The 22683-nt window shown below is 39.1% G+C and overlaps 1 protein-coding gene across 1 annotated transcript in view; it reads right to left on the bottom strand.

The window, feature by feature from the left end:
- Positions 1 to 22683, bottom strand: part of KIF13B (kinesin family member 13B) — a 187740-nt gene that overhangs the window by 15797 nt on the left and 149260 nt on the right. Inside the window, exons 36-37 of the mRNA XM_082657347.1 lie at positions 19716 to 19827; positions 12064 to 12197 (exon numbers count right to left, since the gene is read on the bottom strand). Of these exons, the coding sequence (XP_082513473.1) occupies positions 12064 to 12197; positions 19716 to 19827 (246 nt within the window). The remainder of the gene's footprint in view (positions 1 to 12063; positions 12198 to 19715; positions 19828 to 22683) is intronic.

Here is a 22683-nt window from a genome sequence, read left to right on the forward strand (position 1 = left end):
GCCACCTTCACTGTGTCACCCCCGATACACACATTCAGCACCTACAACATCGTCCTATTTATCTGTCGATGTGTCTCGACGGGAGCCCCTCTCAACTGCAAGCTCTCTGCAAGGTAGGGGTTATATCTCATTCATCTCATCCATAAACAGGAACTTAATGTTTGTTGAATGAATAAACAGTTAAATAAGTGAATGAATGAATTACTTAAGTGACATGAAGGCTGAATTGTACAGTTAGATAGGATTTGGAAAAATCCTATCAAATTCCAAAATTTGGGCATAGGGGTAGGTAGAGGGCAGAAGAGATATCAGCTGAAGCAAAAAATCATCACTTTGTTCAAAAAAAAATTAAATTTTCTGATTTAGTTTTTTGTTTGAAAATGAACCTTTCCTAAAAATCACCCCTTACCCTGAATTTGATAAATTCTTACATGTCATTTTCTAACGGTTCCTAAGTGAATATGATCCTCTAAGTCTTTTTTTTTTTTTTTTTACAACTCTAACCAATCACTTTAATCCAAGCATAGGAAAATACAACAAGAGATGTAAGATTTATTTTTGCCATAAATACTCAATAGCTAACCTTTGATATTCGTGCTGCTAAAGTGAGAAAAATATAAGGAACACCACTGAGCTGGGGCAGTGCACATAAACAAGATACTTCCTCATCTCTGAATATGTTCTGGTAAAGTAATGAACATTAGATAAAATCAGACACGTACAATTACTAAAGATCAAGAATCAGCAACAGCCTAACCAATATAAACAACTGTTTAAAGGTTATGTTAATCAGAGGCAGGGTGGTGAGGCTGGCAGTGCCCCCCACACGGGTGCAGGGACAGGCGCTCCAGCCACCGCGGAGGGGGTGCCCTCGGACCCAACCCGGCACCAGCCTGGGCTCACGAGCAGCCTTAGGAGCTGCACTCTGGCTTTCCAGAGGGATCCAGGTAAGACTGTGCTGGCCACGATGACACCAGCACTTTTATCCACCTGGCAGTTATAGTTCTTAGTTTAAATGAGTAACTTGGCATTCTAATTGATCCCTCAGTCCTTTGTGTAGACCTGATCACCTCTGGGTGATCACACCTGGAAGGTGGTGGTCCAGACCACAGGAATTCTCTAAGCAATGCCACCCAGGGAGGATGGCGGGTGGCCACCAGATGGTCCTCACCAGAGACACTGTTACCCTACCTGGCACATGCTCCTTCCAATCAGTGACATTAAAGTGTCACTGTGTCAAGCATGGGATGGTGAGTTCACTTTTCTGACCAATATTACAATCCCTCAGAGGTATGTACATACATTTGAATAGATTCTTCCAGTTTTATTCTATTCCAATCCATCTTCCAAACTGCAGTCAGAGGGGCTTTCTGAGACACAAATTTGACCACGTCACTCTCCTGCTTTGTCAATGATCCCTCATTGCCCAGAGATAATTTTTTTAGAAAGAAATGAACAAAAAAAACAAAGATGGATAGATCCTACCCAGTGTATTTCCATGGCATGACTAGTTCCTCCTTCAAATACTTTATAGAGTCATTCATTCTACAAATATAATCGCTTGCTATTTTTAATCAAACCCAGTGAACTCTCTTCAGATCACAATTGTGCATTGTTGTTTCTTGAATATGTCTCAGTTCTGCTACTCCCTAGGCTCTGACCTTAGTTAACCCACCTGAGTCTCATCTTCCTCTCTGTCCAGCTCAGTGTCTAATATCACCCTTTAACTCTGCGTGTCCAACATGGCAGCCACCAGCCACATGGCTTCTGAGCACTTGAAATGTGGCTGGTGTGACTGAGGAAGTGGATTTACTTAATTTTAACTAATAATATGTAAACTTAAAGCACCTTTAAGTATGTTTGGAATGGCTTGGGCATGCGGATCTATTTTTTCAACTTCATGAACTCTAAATGCAGATCAAGATTTCCGAGGAAAATTTAGTATCTAAATTGAGATGTGCTAGAAATGTAAAATACACACCTGATTTCAAGGACTGTACAGAAAAAAAGATGGGACTGTCTCAGTAAGGTTTTTTTATACTGATTACAGGTTGAAATGACGATATTATGAATATACTGGGTTATGTAAATTATTTTATTAAAATCAGTTTGACCTGTTTCTTTTTACTTTTTTTTTTATTGGAGTATAATTGCTTTACAGTGTCGTGTTAGTTTCTGCCGTACAACAAAGTGAATCAGCTATATGTATACATACATCCCCTCCCTCGTGGACCTCCCTCCCACCCTTGCTATCCCACCCCTCTAGGTGGTCACAGAGCACCGAGCTGAGCGCCCTGTGCCCTACAGCAGGTTCCCACTAGCTAGCTATTTTGCGCATGGTAGTGTATGTATGTCAATCCTAAATTACTTTATCACAATTAATTTGGCCTGTTTCTTTTTACTTTAAATGTGGCTACTAGAGAATTCTAAATGACACATGTGGCTCATTTATTTTCATCAGACAGCAGTGGTGCTGAGCTGATGCATATAAAATCCCTGGCACACCAAGCACTCAGTACTCTTTTAAAGTACCAAGGTAATCTAGTCATTGGGATTTCGGGTGTTGTCTTCTAAGGTATTTCTAGGTAGACTTACTATATGCACAGTTTTAAACAATCAACAATTCCACCTGATGTAAGTAAAACATGGGCCAGGTGCCTACTATATTCTAAAGGTTGTGCCAGGAGATAGGGATACAATGTGTGCAACACCAGACATAGACAGGGCCCTTCTTACTCCTCAGAAATGGGCACTCAAGGTCCACCATCTGATATTCCTATTTAATTCAATTACATGAAACAACTAAACGGCCCACTTCTTCTATCAAGAAGTAAATTGTTTTATCCGTTGATAAAAGTGAATAAGCCCATCCAAACAGACTTTTTATTTCACTCTATCATATAATGTGTTAGTTCAACTTACTTGAGGCCCTAGATACAGAAAATTTTAAATACTAATATTTCTGAAGTTGTCAGGAAAGAGACTGTTCCTTATTTTTTAGGTTTTAGCTAGTTTACTTTTTAAACTTCTGCATGATAATTATTAAAATTTATTTAAGTATTTATGTGAAAAAGATTTCTATTTTTTAAAAAGAGGATGTAATATTCACTCCATCCGCTTAGTTTCTCAAGCATGCATGAAGGATGAAGGATGTTTACCTGAAACGTAGAATGGCCATCAATCTAAAAACTTAAAAACAGGGTCCAAATCTAGACCGTCCCCACCTCGGTGTGCCCTGTAAGCTAAGAATGGTTTTTACATTTTGAAGTTGTTGAAATAAATGAATACCTTGTGACATGTAAAAATTATATGAAATTCAAATTTCAGGGTTATAAATAAAGTTTTATTGGAACAAAACCAGACCCAATGTTTGGACCAGAACTACAGCTAGTTCTGACAGACACTGTTTGGCCTGCAAAGCCTAAAATGATACTATCTGGCTCTTTACCAAAAAAGGTTGCAACCTCAGGTCTCCAGAATCATACAGAAGTATACAAGGCCCATTTGTGAAGAACGACTGGCAGACTGAGGTCTCTCCCATCAACTCGTATCCTGCCTCAGAAACTATCTTCTTTTCATTATTTTTCAGATCAACTACTAACCCTGATTCTGAAGACAACCTGTCAACTTAGTGTCTCTAAGTATGTCAATATTCATACATTTCTGGGGCAAAGATAGATGGTAAGATGTTATGATTTTGGAAAAGAAAACAGAGATAAGAGTCTTATTTTGTAAAGTAGTAAGAATGCCTAGGGCTTCCCTGGTGGCCCAATGGTTAAGAATCCGCCTGCCAATACAGGGGACACGGGTTCGAGCCCTGGTCCAGGAAGATTCCACATGCCGCGGAGCAACTAAGCCCGGCGGCCACAACTACTGAGCCTGCGCTCTACAGCCCACGTGCCACAACTATTGAAGCCGCGCACCACAACTACCGAAGCCTGTGCACCTAGAGCCCGTGCTCCGCAACAAGAGAAGCCAGTGCAGTGAGAAGCTCCAGCACTGCAACAAAGAGCAGCCCCTACTCACCACAGCTAGAGAAAGCCCGCGCACAGCCCAAAATAAAAATAAATAAATTAAAAAAAAAGAAGAAGAAGAATGCCTAAAAATACATCCCCAAACCAATTGAACAGAAATCACTTGCCTTGAATTCTTGGGTTTTTTTGACCACGCTGCGTGGCATGCGGGATCTTAGTTCCTCGACCAAGGATCAAACCCTTGCTCCCTGCATTGGGAGTGTGGAGTCTGAATCACTGGACCACCAGGGAAGTCCTACTTTGAATTTTTTTTAAAAGTCTGTACTCCAGAAGGGCTGTGCAAACTTCCCTTTGTTAACTCAAGAAAAAGCAATATAGCATACCATATCCAAATATAAACTACAGGGGGAAATAACCTTTAAAAATAACCTGAATGATTAAGGAAAACTCAAGGCTAGAAAACAAAGTATAGATACCTTTTCTTATTTTAGTTAGTTAAGATGATGAACGCTTAAGACACCAGGATAGGCATTTATATGGCTTGTTTCATCAGAGGAGCCCAAGTATGAAGAGCCTAAAACAGCATCTTCATGCACAAGGGAAGAACCAGTAGCTGTGTTTGTTTCTCCCCATTTTATACATGGAGGAATTGCTGACATGAAACCCGGAAGAACTAGCCAAGCATCTTTTCAACTAGGCCAGAGATGCGCAGGGCGCTGCTTTCTCTACTCAAGGCCCTGTCCATCTTCCACACTGGAAGCTGTGTTGAAACCGGAGACACACATCCCTGAAGTCGACAAGGCAGCCATAAGCAAAGCGCAGGACACTGAAGAGGGGCAGACGGTAAAATAAAGATAGGCCGGAAATGCGGCTGTGTTTTTCATGGTGGAAATTGAATGTGAGCATTAACTCTTTAATTCCCCAAATGAACCAAAGACGTCATTTGGAGCACCTAAGTTTGAAGTACATAAACAGCTTCATCTGAACACAATCTTCTAGATATATGAAAAAAGCTATTATGCCACATTAATTCAATCTAACTAATTGGAGAGCAGGAAGTGCTTTCAATTATTGTATGTGCTGTCTGAGAAACACACTTGAATATGAGTACAGATTTCATTAATTGCAGTTCATTATTTTCCAGATTAGTTACTAAACTTGCATCAGAAGGTCAAAGACAGCAATTTTGTCAGCTGCCACCTCTCTCAGTGCTGTATCTTTTGCATTTCTGGAACTCAGACAGAAACTGATTACAAACAAAAACAGATCTCCATAAAAATGACAAACGTAAGTCTTTACGAATATGTTCAAGCCAAGTGATTCTGTAAAATACAAGAACCTTTGTTTCTAATGACTTTCTTAAAATCTTTATTTTCTTTCTTTAAATTTTTGTATTCCTCAGAATAAACTATTAACTTCTATCTTACAAGAAAAGATCCATGAGTCTTTTCAGATGCTGAAATATGCCCCCCCCAAATAATAGAATCTTGATCTGAGAACCTGCTGATTCCAAAGAACAAGTTAATAAACATTAATCTTTTCATTAGATGTTCACTGTGGTTGTGTGTTTGTATCTTTGCATGAGGGAGGGAATTGAACGTTCTTGTTTGAAAATGTCAAGGACACTCTGATTAAAAGTACTTTTTTGATAATAATCATTCCTTCATTACACAACTTCTGCCTCTCTTCCACCTAATCTAGCAAAGAAAAGAGGGAAGAATGACTGGTAGAAACAGGATCTATTCCATTCCCCGGTTCTTAATGGGAATACTTTTATATTTTCAAAATCTTAGTTTTACAAAATAGAAGTGACAGAAAGCCCTGGGGTTTTTTTTAGAGAGTACCCTGCTATCTACAAATCACTGTACTCATTTACGGTTGTTACCATTCTCTTCGTTAACTTCATTTCTGTTGTTCTGTGCCTTTCCTACTGCTGCTTGCCTGGAACCATCCTTACACAATTCTTCCCTGCCTTTGGTGTTGATATCCCCTGAATGCTTATACAGTCAGCTCTCTTAGTCATTGTTTGGTCAAGCTATAAATAACTTCTTTAATCCTTCCTCATAAATCATTTCTGATGTTATTCTCTGAAATAATTCCAGTTGGTCAATGAATGTCTAGTAGTAACATACACAGAACTAAGTGCAATGATCTAAGTGTTGTCGATGCCGGAGAGAACCCAGGTGTGGTGTTTAGGTGGGCTGCTGTGAGTGTCTTTGTTACTGTGACTCTTCCAGAGGAGTTTAAGTCTCCAAATTAACTTGGGACAGAAACAGAAAAAGGAAGAAGTTTTGAGATCTTTCATCGCAGTCAGGTAGGAAATGGAGAGGGCAATGGCTTTGAAAATGATGAAAAGAGAAACGTTGGGTGGGGACAGAAATGAGAGTGTGCCTGTCTTATTCTATAGTCTGCTGGGTTACCACGTACTGTCTCTGCTGATCCATCTGGGGGTTTCTGTTTAGTTTGTTGTGCCGTCTCACATTAGAAATCTTAAACAAGGGGCTTCCCTGGTGGCACAGTGGTTAAGAATCCGCCTGCCAATGCAGGGGATACGGGTTCGAGCCCTGGTCCGGGAGGATCCCACATGCCGCGGAGCAACAAAGCCCGTGCGCTGCGACTACTGAGCCTGTGCTCTAGAGCCCGCAAGCCACAACTACTGAGGCCTGTGCACCTAGACCCCGTGCTCGGCAACAAGAGAGGCCACTGCAGTGAGAAGCCCGTGCACTGCAACTAGGAGCAGCCCCTGCTCACGGCAACTAGAGAAAGCCCACATGCAGCAACAAAGACCCAACGCAGCCAAAAATAAATAAATTAAATAAATAAATTTAAATAAATAAATAACTTTAAAAAAAAGAAATCTTAAGCAGGGTTACTATCTATTTTTTGTCTCTAAGTTTTATGCAATGTTAATACCAATATTTACCCCTTCCTGTACTGTAGAATTGATCCAGATTCCTTTTAGGCATGTGCACTGATTTCTATTTTTCTGGGTTCTATCTTTGATGTCATTCTAAAACCTATATAAGTTTTTTAGTCTGGTATCGATTATTGATTATTATTGGCCTGTTTATACAGGCCACTGAAATTAGTGTACTAACAAGGCAGTAGCAGCCAATTTACACCAGAATCAAGACAGAGAGCAAGCTTCGGGGTACTTGTGCATTTCTTTACGCTACACTGCATACCTCACACAGAGCTATGGCTAAGCCAGGCAGTGGGCAGGGTGGTCTAGGAACATTCATCAGCATGAATTTTGTCCTAGGCTTTCTGGACTGGTGATACAGAGGAAGGCGTGGTGTCCCTCTATTTCTGTAATGCATCTAACAAAGTCTCCCATAATCTCTTTGCTAGGGAGAGGGGGAAACGTGGGTTGGAGACGGAAGTTACTGAATATGCAGAGCTGAAGTGTGTCGCTCTGTCGCTCTGTAACCTGGGGAGAGATCTCTAGTCACGTATGACAGAGTTCTCTCTCACGCCCTAATGTTCCATATTTTGTTTGTGACTCAAATGCAGACTATGCCCTTCAAAGTTTGCAGATGATAGTTAGGACAGAAGTATTTTTTAAATAATTATTCAAAAAATATCTTGCTATCCTAGGAATGCTGAAAAAAATCAAGATGAAAAATTTTCTAAATGAATCTAAAGATCCTTATTTAAGTATTTTTATACTTCAACTAAACAACATAATAATAAAAAGAGAAGTGCATTGACAAGAGTGTAAGCAAATAAACAAGCAAACAAAAAAGGGGAATGTTAATTGACCCGAGCACAATGAACTAAAAATACTTGCCTTTAAAAAAAGTGCAATCATATGCCACTTTGGTAGAAGTACATTATTCAAAAGAGGACAGTGACAGTTGCACTATTTTCAAGCATAGGGGTTATAGTATCACTTCTGGGCTCCCCACTTTAAGCAAAACCCTGGCAAGACAACGGAAGAATGATGAGGCATTTATTATAAGAGATATAGTTGACTAGTCTTCAGCTATTAGGTCTGGAGAAAGCCTAAAGGAGCACAGAACCTTTAACTCCTGGGCAATAGCAGAAAAAAGCAGAGGCAAAGACTGGGTAGAAATAAAACAACCTTCTTCCTGGAGGACTCGGAGGTTCCACACGGAGGGAAAAAAGTAAGAACCTCAACTTTCAGGTATCAAATCTGATTTCCAAGTGACTAGGATGCCATTAGAGTGAAGATTACTATAAAAAAATTGGGAAACACTAAAAAAATCTAGCCAATATAGCATTGCTCTTGTTGCTGTTATTTTGAAATTCCATTAACGCTCAAGTGCCCTAATTCCAAGGATGGAACATTGTTTAGGTGACGGCAACTTAAAGCATACTTAAAGTGGTCCTAGTAAGGGGAACCTCTATATTGATACTGTCATTTTAAATTATAATTTACTTCTCTTAAAACTTTAGCAGAGATAGTAAAAATGAGAACACAAGCATCTCTGATCAAATAAGTCCAAAATGATAAGCTCAAGCTTTCCCCTCCTTTAAGAGTAGTTCTTTAGTGGAACCTGCATTAATCTAGGAAAGAAACTTCATAAATATGTCTCGATATCTCAAATCCCCACTCAGATGTGATTCTCTCACCTCCGAACTATAACCACAGTCCTTTACACCACTGGATGACACCTGGTACATGCAAACTATCTAACATTACAAGCTGTACAAATGTCAATGGTCAACCAACATATATTTTCCATTGACTATGCCCCTGCCCTGAAGAATTACATTCTAGAGTGGAGATAACCGATAAGCATGTAAACATAACAATGACTCCCAATGAAAAGATTAAATATGGGAGTACACTGTAATATGTATGGTAGATGCTATTGTTTTAGTTTGGTTGGTTCAGGCCACTCTAAACTCAAACGTATTTACTTAGAGTGGTCTTTCTTGACCATGCTATTAGCAGACAAGTCTACTAGAGACCTAGTAGCTATGCAAAGACTTTGGGAGAGAGCAGTCCAAGTAGAAGGAAAAGCAAGTGCAAAAACTCTTGAGATCAAAAGGAGCTTCATGGTTCATGCGACAAACAATAACAACGAAAAGGCCAATATGGCTTAGCATGGTGAACAAAGAATAAAATGAAGGGAATAGGGACTTCCCTGGTGGTGCAGTGGTTAAGAATCCACCTGCCAATGCACGGGACACGGGTTCGAGCCCTGGTCCGGGAAGATCCCACATGTCGCGGAGCAACTAAGCCCACTCGCCACAACTAAAGAGCCTCTGCTCTACAGCCCATGAACCACAACTACTGAGCCTGCGTGCCACAACTACTGAAGCCCACGCACCTAGAGCCCATGCTCCGCAACAAGAGAAGCCACCACAATGAGAAGCCCGCGACCGCAACTAGAGAAAGCCTGCGTGCAGCAATGAAGACCCAACACAGCCAAAAATAAATAAATAATTAAATAAATAAAAAATAATAAAGGGAATAAAAGATTAAAAGTCAGGAGGCTAGATCACATAGGCCACTGTAAACCACAGTAAGGAAGAGATTTTATTCAAAGAGAAGCAGTGGAAGGTTTCAAGCCATGAACTAATGTAAGGCCTTGGGAGCTCACCCTGGCTTCTCTCTGAATGACAAGACTGTGTGAGGCAAAAAGCATCAGTTAGACCCATTGATAGGCTGCTGCATAGTCAAGGCAAGAGACGATGGCATGGATGAGTGATGAGAAATGCAGATGGCGAGAAGTCACCGGACTGAAAGTGGTACCCACAAAATTTTACTGATGGACTATTTATGAGGTGAAGCAACTAGGTGGACATTTGTGCTATACACGCTGAGATGGGCATGTATTTTGCAAGTATTTTCTGTGCTGGGAGTAGACAGACTTGGGAGCTGAAACCAGGAGTAATGCTTTGAACTGGTAAAATGTGAATGTCTAATGGATTTGTAAGTGGAAACGCTGACCAGGTGGTTAGCTCCATGAGGCCAGAGCTCAGGGGCAAAGCCTGGGCTGGAGATAGGAATGTGAGCATCGTCAATGCATGAAGAGTTAAAAGCCACAGAGCTGGATGAGATTACCTGGGAGGGAGCTCTGAACACCTGAATATCAGCGGCTTGATGGAATAAAGGGTCCCAGAAAAGGCAACTGAGAAAGACTGAGCAGCCAACAGAAGGGAAGCCAGGCAAACTCAGCGCTAAGCACTAAAGCCCAGAGACACAAATGTTTCCTGCACGATTGTCGAGTCCACGATGAGGACTGAGAAGTGCAGGCAAGATGGAGCTCTGGTGACCTTGAGAAACGGTCCTTCAAGGGAGTGGGGATTTCACCAACCAAATGGAACAGTTTAGCTCCACCATTGAGCATCTTTGTTAAGGCCACTTTTGTATTGACATTCTCATTTATTTATGAACATGCAGCATTTGGGGCCACTTTTTGTAACACCTTTGCTCATATATGCTCAAAAAAAGTAAACTGAATGAACAAACATTCTTAAGATATCTTCAAAATATTTCAAGATTACCTCTCTTAAACTGGACATTACAAGTTGCGATTATCCACCAATCACTAGATTTCTTTCTAAACCACTGCTGTTCCTCTCATATCCAAAGGAACCAATCACTCACTGGCAAAACAGTAAAAGTAACTTCTTACGGTAGCAGGTGATTTGACTTGCTACATCAAAAGCTTAAAGTAGCTGATAATTATAACAACGGTAGTCTGATTCAATGACTTCTAATACTGTTCCAATTTCCTCTAACTTACGTAACTCTGTCTTCACCAAACAGCAATTGAAAAACAGTGGATATCAAACTTTAATGTGAATAAGAATCACCTTAGGTGCTTATAAATGCAGATTATTAGATGTCCCAAGGTGAGGTATGAGTTACATTTTTTTAAGGTCCGGCTGTATTTTTTTAAAGTTACCTTTTTAAAAAGCTACCATGGAAATTCTGGCACAAACAGTAAATGAATCATACTTTGTGAAACAACGATGTAGCAGTTTAGAACAGAATAACGTATGCTATGACGAACCCGTGGCAAAATCCGTTTTGCCTACCCTCACCCCCACCAAATATTAGACTTGCTATTTCTTTTAAGCTCTCGCCATCTCAGATTCATTTTGGTAACTGTCAAGCACCCGTTAGTGCCCGGTTAAATTTAAACATTTCCAAAAATCTCGATGTTTAATTTTTTTCATACAATATGTGTGCATCTATGCTGATATATATGCTCATATAATCCTAGAATGAAAAAATTATGTATCTGCATAGCAACCTTACAAAACTAATACCATCCCCTTGAATATGCACTTGTAAACTTAGAAAAGTCTTTTAAATAGTTAAGGTCTCAGGCAAGGAGACTCACCTACATTTCTGCAACTTGAATGTTTAAGTGAACATGGAGAAGCTGATGTCAAAAGAACTATTTCAACAACTGAACATGCACTGTATGTGTTTTTGAATGAGTATAAATAAATCCTCATTTATCATTTTCTGCTGAATTCACACCTATATGAGGCTAAAAATTGCATTTCCAACAGCCTTCCCAGGCACCATCACACAAGAGCAGCTTCCTGATTATTTGGAAAACCCTTTAACATCTTCTCTAAAACTTCTTCTGAGGCCCGGTAGAGAGTTTTAATAAAAAGGGGAAATAAGACACGGTATCACTTTTAATATTTCAGTGAAAGAACAGGTAAACCAGAGTAGAGGAAAAAAGAGGTTGAGCAGCAAGGACAGGGATGATGTAAAATTGTGTGAAATAAGAAACGAAATCAAGAATTAAAAATAGAATTACATTTTCGGTTTGGCAATACACAAACAACACTAAGTGCACTTCATAAATTTCACTATTGTTGCTCTAAGTGATATGACCATAAATCACGTTAGTAGTGTACTTGGCATTTTTTAAAAGCAGAAAGGATTGAGAGCGTCACTGCGTTTAAACAGCTCTGTTATCTCCGACGAGAGTGGAAGAGAAATTACCAGAGCTTTTACCAGGTCTGAAAGCCCAGCTCTGACGCCCCCAGTGCCGGTACCCTCTCCTTCCAGCTTCAGCGCAGCGCAGAGCATCACTGCGCCAGCAACCCATTAGGAGCACGGGCACTGTTGCCTTCGTGGCGCTTTTACCTGATGTGTGAGGGGAGGTGGCTGTTTGCCCCTTTTCTCGTCGCGGACGGGGAAGAGAGACTTCAGCAGCTTCGGCATCTGCGGCACGAAGGATCTTACTGGACTCAAGTAGGAGGCTGCTAGGTTACTGAGTCCTGCCAAAAATATTGAAAGGAAAAGAGATAAGGCAAAAACAATTACAGAGACATCTTCCTTACTGTAAATTGGCCACATATCCTTTGTAAGCAAATCTAACAACATAAATCAAAAAACGTATCCTTAAAAAAATTAATATTAAAAGACATGCTCTTATTATAGTTACCCTCAAACACAATGGTGTTTCCTTTTCCAATTAAATAGCAGCAATTGGGGTACTTCTAAAATGCTCTAATATCCATCGTGCCTATTAAATGCGAAGGGTAATCCAACCCCGGGCCTTGTCACTAACTGGTCAAGTACTATTGGGTTGGCCAAAAAGTGCTTTCGGTTTTTAAGTAAAAATAAAAGACACATTTTTCATTTTCACCAAGAACTTTATCAAACAATGTATTCACCCTTTTGTTCCCCTACCTTCTGCCATTTTTCAGGCAACTTCATAATTCCGTCTTCCCAAAACTTTTTTTTTTATATTTATTTTTGGCTGTGTTGGGTCTTCGTTGCTACGCGTGGGCTTTTCTCTATTTGCAGAGAGCAGAGGCTACTCTTCGTTGCGGTGCGCAGGCTTCTCATTGTGGTGGCTTCTCTTGTTGCAGAGCACGGGATCTAGGCGCACAGGCTTCACCAGTTGTGGCTCGCAGGCTCTAGAGCGCAGGCTCAGTAGTTGTAGCGCACGGGCTTAGTTGCTCCGTGGCATGTGGGATCTTCCTGGACCAGGGCTCGAACCCGTGTCTCCTGCATTGGCAGGCAGATTCTTAACCACTGCACCACGAGGGAAGCCCCCAAAACTTTTTATCTTTTTAAGCAAAGAACTGTTCAAGATGCCTTTTACATTCTTCCAGGGAACTGAAATTTTTTCCATTAAGAGAATTTTGTAAAGACCAAAATAAATGGAAATCCAAAGGTGCAAGGTCTGGTAAATACGGCAGATGAATGAGAACTTCCCAGCCAAGTTGTAACAGTTTTTGCCCGGTCATCAAAGAAACATGCAGTCTTGCATTATCCTGAAGGAAGATTATGCATTTTCTGTTGATTAATTCTGATGCTTTTCATCGAGTGCTGCTTTCAGTTGGTCTAACTGGGAGCAGTATTTGTTAGAATTAATCGTTTGGTTTTCTGGAAGGAGCTCATAATAGAGGACTCCCTTCCAATCCCACCATATACACAACATCACCTTCTCTGGATGAAAACCAGCCTTTGGTGTGTTTGGCGGTGGTTTATTTCACTTGCCCCACAATCCCTTCTGTGCCACATTATTGTAAAGTATCCACTTTTCTTCGCCTGTCACAATTTGTTTTAAAAACAGAACGTTTTCAGTACTTTTAAGTAGAGAATCGCATGCAGAAATACAGTCAAGAAGGGTTTTTTTCCCCCCTGCTTCACTTAGTAGAACCCAAACATCAAAGCGATTTACATAACCAAGCTGATGCGAATGACTTTCAACCTTGATTTGGATATTTTGAGTATGTCGGCTATCTCCCAGGTGGTATAACGTTGACTGTTCTCAATTAATGTCTCAATTTGATCGCTATCCACTTCAACTGGTCTACCCGACCGTGGAGCATCGTCCAGCGAGAAACCTCCAACAAGAAACTTCACAGACCACTTTTGACACGTTCGATCAGTCACAGCACCTTCTCCATACACTGCACAAATCTGTTTTTGCGTTTCAGTTGCGTTTTTACCTTTCTTGAAATAATAAAGCATAATATGCCGAAAATGTTGCTTTTTTTCTTCCATCTTCAATATTAAAATGGCTACACAAAAATTCACCAATTTTTATAAGTCTTTTTTTAAATGCACGCTGATATGACAGCTGTCGCAATACAATCTAACAAAACTGTTTCGAATGAAGTTAAAGACAACTAACTGCTACTAGAACCACGTTACGGGAAAAAAACCAAATGAACCTTTTGGCCAACCCAATAACTTCTGCCCTAGAATAAAATGGGGCTTTTCATTTTTAAATCACATAGCCAATGACACACTCGTACAGCTCTCCATCCAGACTTTAACCTCTTTAAAGTCAGGGACCATATCTTATTCAACTTTAATTTTTCATGCTGTTTACTGAATGAAGATGATGAAACTGACCTTTCAGGAAGACAGTGGTGTTTGAGTTGTTTTCACAAGAGAGGGACAAGTGCCCTGAACCAACCCTGTTCTTACCTGCTCTTAATTACCAAAGGCTGGGGTCAGACGTGCAGATAACGCCTATGATATTAGGAGACTTATTAATGCTTTATTCTTTATAATTCTTTATTCTTAGTGAATAAGACTAAATTTTCAAGAAAAACTAATTCAAGTCATATGTGACTTGAAAACTGTACCCTAATTAACACTTTAAAAAGAAGAAGCCAGGCAACTTGAGGCATCTGTATATGAGGCTGCCTGAAGAGAAGCACATGACCATCCCCACCTCTACTCCACGCTGGACCAAGACGATGCAAGTTCATTGGCAATACAGATGGTGCACGGACCTGTACAGTTTTTACCTTTTCCATAAAGGACTATTAACTCTAAGTAAACTAGGAAAAGTTACAGAAGGATATTCTGTAATCATGAGCTCAGTCATTAAAACAAATACAGCAAAGAGAAAGCTATTTGCCAAGAGATAGGTCAAAAGCAAAAATAGGGATGAGAGAAACAAAAAAGAGGAGACAAGGGAATTCCCTGGCAGTCCATTGGTTAGGACTCCATGCTTTCACTGCTAAGGGCCCCAGGGTTCAATCCCTGGTCAGGGAACAAGGATCCTGCAAGCCTCGCGGCATGGCCACCAAAAAAAAAAAGAAGAGACAAACAAAAAGTTTAAGATGAATGAAGAGGTAGAAGATATAATCATCTAAATGCTAAGAAAAAAATTAGGAATAATCTAAAGTTTTACATGCAGTTAAACTAACATTCTAGAGTGAGGATGACCTCTAATTAAATATCTAGCCAATAATCAACTAAAGGCTGCATCTATCACAGAAAAAGAGATAATCAGACATGATGTGTCTCCTAAGGGAAGTACATAAAACTACCCATTCATTTACCCTACCTTCCGTCCCTCCCTCAAATTAGCCTGAATCTGACCAAGGCTGTGGATCTAATCACCAATTTACAGGAAATACACGGGACAGAGAGTCATGTTTAAATAACCTGGTGAGGATGTCACCAGTAAAAGTAAAAATGTACAGAGTCTATGTACAAAACCTGGTCTCTTCAACAAATACAAGGCAACAGGGAAAAAAGATGAAGAGCAGATAGACTAAACAGACTTAAGACACGTATCAACTAATCACAATGTGTGAACCTTACTTGGATTTTCATTCAAAATGACTAAGAGATATTCTTGATCCAACTGGGGAAATCTGAACACTGACTAGATGTTTAATGATATTTTGGAATTATTTTTCATTTTTCTTAGGAACGAAATGTTACTGTGGGTATTACTTTAGAAATACATGTACAAGTATTTACAGATGAGATAATATCTGAGATTTGCTTTAAAGTCATTCTGAGAGGGTGTGGGGACGTAGTGGGAGCACAGATAAGTAAGCCTGGTGATGCACTGATCGTTCTGAAATCAGCATGGGGCACTGGAGGGCACACCATGATTCTCTTTCTACTTTGTCTGATATTTTCCATAGTAAAAGGATTCTTCAAAGTGAGAGCAAAATAAAAACTTTAACATACAAAAGAAACAGTTTGTCACTAAAAAAAAAGATGATTGCTAAAAGCGCTAATGATGGATACATAGTCACTAAAAAAGAAACTAAACTCAGAAGCATGGAATGAGCAGGAAGCAATGATGAGCAGAGCAAAGTGGTAAATATGCAAATCAAGTAAACACTGATTAGAATCTTTTTCTTTAATTTACAGAATTTTTAAACAAGGTAGTAGTCTATGACCAAGTAATTTCACCCTAGGTATTTACTCAACAGAAATGTTACAAAAAGACCTATACAAGAACAAGCTTTAGTCACAGTAGCCAAAAACTGCAAAAAAACCAAATGTCCATAAACAGGAGAACTGGTTAAAAACTGATAAATTCCACTGTGAGAGTGAAATATCTCTCAGCAACAAAAAAGAATAAATTACTGATACATGCAACAGTATGGATGACTTGAACAGATATGCTGAGCAAAAGAAGCCCAACACAAAAAGAGCACATACTATATGATTCCATTTAAATGAAACTGTAGAACGGGCAAAACTAATCTGAAATCAGAACACTGATGCACTGTGGGGAGTAACTGGAGTCACATAAATCTTCTAGAGCTCGACTGGGGTGTAAGTTACATGAGTAAATAAACTTGTCAAAACTCATTAAATATGACCCATAGACTAGAAAAAAGCAGTCAGAAAAAGACTAGGGGATTGGTCATGATGCTGGAGTTAGCAGGTAAGAAGTTTAAAAGCAGTTTTTATACACAGGTCCAAGGATGTAAAAAAAGATATGGTCTTAACAAATATACAGGTATGAAAGAAATATCAGCAGAGAAATTAAAACTATTTAAAAAAAGCAGCAAATGGATATTCTAAAGCTAAAAAGAATAACTGTAATTTAAAAATTCTTGGATGTGCTTAATAAAAAACTAGAAATGGCAGTAGAAATTATCCAATCAGAAGAAACAAAAATAAGATAAAAAGATGAAAAATTATAATCAAAATAGAATAGAGCTTCTGTGACCCATAGGGCAATATTAAGCAATACAACATGTGTGCAATTAGATTCTCAGAAGGACAGGAAAGGGCAGGGGAAAAATGTAATTAACTAATAGTTGAACATTTCCCAAAACTGTTCGAAAAATCTCAATGTATAGACCCAAGAACATCGGTGAAACCCGAGCAAGATAAACACTGAGAAAACTATACCTAAGCACATCACTGCCCAACTTGCTAAGAAGAAAAATAAAGAGAAAAATTGGAAAGCAAACAACGTAAACAAAGATATACCACATGTCGTGGGAAAGTGACACAAATGATGGCTGAATTCTCATCAGAAAAGAAGTGTAAAAGATAATGCAGTGTCTTTGAAGAGCTAAAAGAAAACAAGCTATCAACTCAGAGTTCTCTACCTAGTGAAAATATCCTTTGAAGAAAAAAGTGAAATAAAGATATTCTCAAAAGGGGAGACCCATCTTCTCAAGGAAAACTGCACAATAATACAGGATATTCTTCAGGCTAAAGAGAAATAATATCAGATGAATATATGATCTTCAGGAAGGAGTAGTGACAGAAATAATAAATATGAAGGAAAATATAAAAGATTATCTATAGTTTCTTAATTTCCTTAAAAGACAAAGAGCTGTTTTAAAGAAAAAAAGAAAAAAAAAACAACCACTGTAAAATGGGTTCACAACACCTATAAAAGCAAAAGATACAACAATAATACAAAATAAGAGGGGTGGGGGAACAGGTAAATGGAATTACACTGTTGCAAGATTCTTATATTTGTGCAGTGGGAAGTGGTAATTATTAATTCTAAGTAGACTGTGGTAAAATTAAAGATACCTACTAGACTCCTTTAACAAAGATGTTAATAAGTAAATACAGGTATACCAGAAAGCCAAAGAAAAAATAAAATACTGCAAAATATTTTTCAATTAACCCAAAAGAAAACAAAAAAGATTACAGAGGAAAAAATAAATAAATAGGCCAAACAGAAACCAACAGCAACATGGCAGAGATAACAATAATAATATTAGATGTAAAAGAACTAAACATGCCAATTAAAAGGCAGAAATTGTCAGACTAGATAAACAAAAAACACTAAACCTAAATATGCTGTCTATAAGATAATCACTCTTAAAGATAAAAATACAGGCTAAAATTTTAAAGACTGAGGCAAAGATACACCATGCAAGCAATATGCAAAAGAAAGTTCGTGTGCCTATACTAATATCAAGCAAGACAGATTTCAAAGAAAGAGTATTACCAGAGAGCTCAAGGGACATTTCATAATAAGAAACATAACTATGTCAGCAAAAAATAACAATTCCAATGTGTTATACCCAGTAACAGAGTTTCTAAATGAATCATGCAAAAACTGTTATAATTAAAGGAAAAAATAGACAATTTCACAATCATTGTTTAGAGATTCAACACCTTCTCTCAATGACCGACAGAACAAATATGAGGGGGAAAAAAATCAGTAAAGATACAGCAGGTTTGAACAAGGTTATCAACCAACTTGACCTAATTGATATATACAGAACACTGTGCCCAAAACAGAATAGACCTTTTCAAATACACATAGAATGTTCACTAAGATAGAATATAGTCTCAAAACATTTAAAAAGATTGAAATTTTGAAGAGTCTGTTCTCTGCTCATAATGAAATTAAATAAGAAATCAATAATAATAATACACCCCCAAGATATAGGAAAATGAATTAATATGCTACCCAATAACCCAGGGGTCGAAGAATAAATCAGAGAAATTCGAATATCTGGAACAGAATGATAAAAAAAACACATCGTGCCAAAATTTGTGAAATGCAGAAAGAAATAACAATCAATGAAACAGAAAATAAAACCAATTTGGCTCTGTGGGAAGACTAAAGAAAACTGACAAACCAGTTTCAAAAGTATTTAAGGGCTTCCCTGGTGGCGCAGTGGTTGAGAGTCCGCCTGCCGATGCAGGGGACACCGGTTCGTGCCCCGGCCTGGGAGGATCCCACGTGCCGCGGAGCGGCTGGGCCCGTGGGCCATGGCCGCTGAGCCTGCGCGTCCGGAGCCTGTGCTCCGCAACGGGAGAGGCCACAGCAGTGAGAGGCCCGCGTACCGCAAAAAAAAAAAAAAAAAAAAGTATTTAAGAAAAACAGAAAGAAAACAAAAATTATCTATTTAGAATAAAAAGAATGAACATAACAACAGATCCTATAAACATTAAATGATCAATAAAGGAACACTGTAACATTTATGTAAATAAATTTAATGATTTTGGTGAAATAGAAATTTCCCTAAAAAACATAATTTATGAAAACTTACAAAGAAATATAAAAAGTTAACTTTATAATAAAGAAATTGAAGTCATAATCTAAAATCTTCCCACAGAGAAAATTCCAGGCCCAGAGAGTGTCACTGGTGAATCCTGTCAAACATTTAAGGAAGTAGTAATACCAAGTTCACATAAACTCAGGAAAAAAAGATGAGGAAATTTTTCTCAAGTCACTTGATGAAACCAATGTAATCATGATACCAAAACCTAACAAAGACAATGTTATGAAAAAGGTACATATATTCATCATAGAACATATGTGCAAAAACTCTAAACAAAATATTAGCAAACAGAATCAAACAAATATAAAGGACAACACATCATGATCAAGTCGTATTTCTCACAGGAATGCAAGATAAATTCAACATTCAAAACAATGGGACTCAACACGTTATGATAAGGAAGGGGAAAATTCAGACAGGCATTAACTAGTAGGACAGTGGTTACCTGGTAGGAAATCCTGATTTAAACTACTTCTGAAAGATGCTCAAATTTCATGACAGTGATTGAAAAAGGAAAATGTAACTTACCTGCATCAGGAGAATGGTTATTTTGGGGACAACCAGGGGGAGATGGGGCAGCCGGAGTGGTTGCTCTAGAAACAGCAGTTTGCGATACATCCTGTTGACTTTCCCACCGGCCCTATTAAGGACAAAATCAGGAATTTTGATTCATATCAACTAACAAAAAAATCTAAAGATACTGAAGAGAAATCTGTTACACATTACTAAAGCTTTATTCTTGTTATAGGACATGATAAATCTTATTACCTAAGTACTCTTCCTCTTCTTTATAGAATTGCTCTCCCTAATAATACCACCTCACATCTGGGTATCCCCTATGATTAGTGATGTTGAGCATCTTTTCATGCGCTTATTGGCCACTCATATATTTGTATATTGGAGAAATTTGTTCATGTTTTCTGCCCATTTTGTCCAAATGGCTAAACATTTGCCTAAGGCAGGACTGAAGCCAAATGCAGAATGAACTTCTAGGATAAAGATACAGTCTGAAGTTTTGTTTTTTTAAAAAAAGCATTTCTATTTTATTAAAAATTTTAGGTGTCAAAATTCAAGAGGTTGACAGTATAGTACAGGAATAGCAATTTTTCATGCTGTCGGTGGTTCTCCTGTACCTGCAGTCGCTCCACTGCACACCTGTGAACACTGGTGTTCACTCCCCGATGGGCTAGGGACGGGGCAAGGTGGTCATGTCTGCCAATGCAAAGACCTGTGCCAGCGACGGTGCACCTTCCTCCCTCACAGCAGCTGTTGAAGGTAGAGACTTACCTTCTTTGCGTCCCCTAGACTTGAGGACTTGGTCAATCTGTGAGATGATGCAATGTCATTGACAAAAATCACATGAACTAAATAAACCTTGGTTTACTGCTTACTACAATTTACAGCCTCCTAATAATCTTTCTCCTATATCATGCTGCTTCTCACAAAACAGGGATTTAGTAAGACATTCCTCTTGAAATCCTCCCTTCCGCTCTGCTCCTTAGGCCCTCTCTGCTCTTGTGCCTCAAGATACCCTCTTTCACTTCAGATTCTCGACGGAAGCCTAGGAACAGCTCTAATACAGTCAGGCATCTTCTCCTCCGCCACATACCATTCATGAAAGTAAAAACTCTAGAACAGCATATTACCAAGCCTCTCATTTTTTTTTTAACAGATATTAAAGGTGAGTGGCAGTTAAGCCTAAACCAAGTAGTCACAAGTTGCCAATAATGGTAGTCTCTGAATGAACAAGTCTGACTGTACTTTCAACTTGTCTTGTAAATTCCCATTAAAGAGAGTTCACTGCATAATACAAAAACAATGCCCACCAGCTGATGGATTAGTTTACCTGTCTAGAGCTTGAGCCATAAAAATGGTGACAGCACCGAAACACTTTGAACATCAGTCCCATCCAGTAAAGAAATAAACCCCAACCCATACTACCAGTATAAAAACCAGTAATGAAGATGAGACATAACTCTTTTAAATGCTGTACGTTCTCTTTTGGTCTTCTGATAATCACTCTGACTTCTTTTTCACCAGAGTTTAAAAAATGGTATTTTATATTAGTTTAAGCCAGTACTCCACAGATGAGTGACCCTGACGATCAACTTGAGTCTTCATTAGTAATCGCCTGCAAAGTAAGTTCTTTGCTGCTCCTGAAGGTGGATGGGGGAAGAAAGCCCTCTTAGGTTGCCAACATGTACTGGAAACCTATCTGCTTTTAGCAGCAACCTAAGTACTGATCATAAAATCGATAAGCCCTAAGTGATCTGGATCCTGTTTATCTTACAGAAGCCCATTTTCCCCAGGAGCTCTCTCAGCACTTGATATTTTAACAAAGGTATGATGCTCAACAGTAGGAAGCTAGGAAGCAAGAGAGACATGAAGAGATGATGAGGGAAATGAACTATGAACATGTCACTGTAGGAGCATTTGTGTTACTATGAATCACACACTGATTTACATACTTTAATGTTTCATTAACTTTTTTGCATTTAAATTTAATTATCTGTCTGGGAAGCTGCAGCTCTGTGTACTCTGGGATGTCACCATCAGGTGACGGGACAATGAAGTCAACACTCTACTGAGCTCAGAGGAAGAAAAGTCTCACGCTTTCTTTACAGGGTTTAAGCTCATGCAAGGTTGTTCTGAAGACAACATACTTAATTTCAGAATAAATCTGTTTTCATACTTTACATTTTTCTTCCTTGTTTGGCAGCTGACACAGTGGGACTCTGTCCCTTAGGAAAACTAAGCAGCAGATTTGGAGTCAGCACCTCAGCCCTTTGGTGTGGTCCAGTGACAAATACTGTAGGTGTCACCTCTTCCCCAAGGCACACTCAGGGCTCTGCTAGCTTCCCGGGTAATTTTTACCAGCTGGAACTCCCACACCCAATGTTACTCCCAAATCTGAATAGAGGCAGTAACTCTTACTGTCTCATATATTCGAATATCTCAAGTGAAAACATTTGAAAGGATGCACACAGTACTTACACAGAGCCTTAGCCATATCGTTAGCCCCATCAGAGAACGAAAAACGGAGACTCATTTCATCCACCTCCCTTAACCACCATCTTAACCTTGAGGAATCTCACAGTCTCGCTAACCAGAGACGGGGACACAGAGTGTCTCAAATCGCTCTGGGACAGAACAGGCTCTGCTTCCAAGGGAACAACAAATTTGGATGATAAACTGGTATAACACTCCTCCCTCCTCTTTCTGATACCTGCAGATCTCTGGAGAAACACTCCACTGAAATCATTCACTATATTCTTTCTCTCTGGCTGTACATGTCCATTCTCTTGCCAGGAGTGGAATCTGTGGTCCGGGGTCTAGCAACACACACTGCCACCCAGGGACAAGGCAATTAGTGTCTTTCCAATACATTTCACATGCTTGGCTGGTCCAGGGTTATTCTCCCTTTACTGAAATGTTGGGGAAGAAAAAAGGAAGCATCCCAGTTAAAGGTACTTCAGAGGGAGATCAACTCAGGACA

The sequence above is a fragment of the Grampus griseus genome (assembly GCF_964374135.1).
Source record: "Grampus griseus genome assembly, chromosome: 6".
NCBI classification, from domain to species: Eukaryota; Metazoa; Chordata; class Mammalia; order Artiodactyla; family Delphinidae; genus Grampus; species Grampus griseus.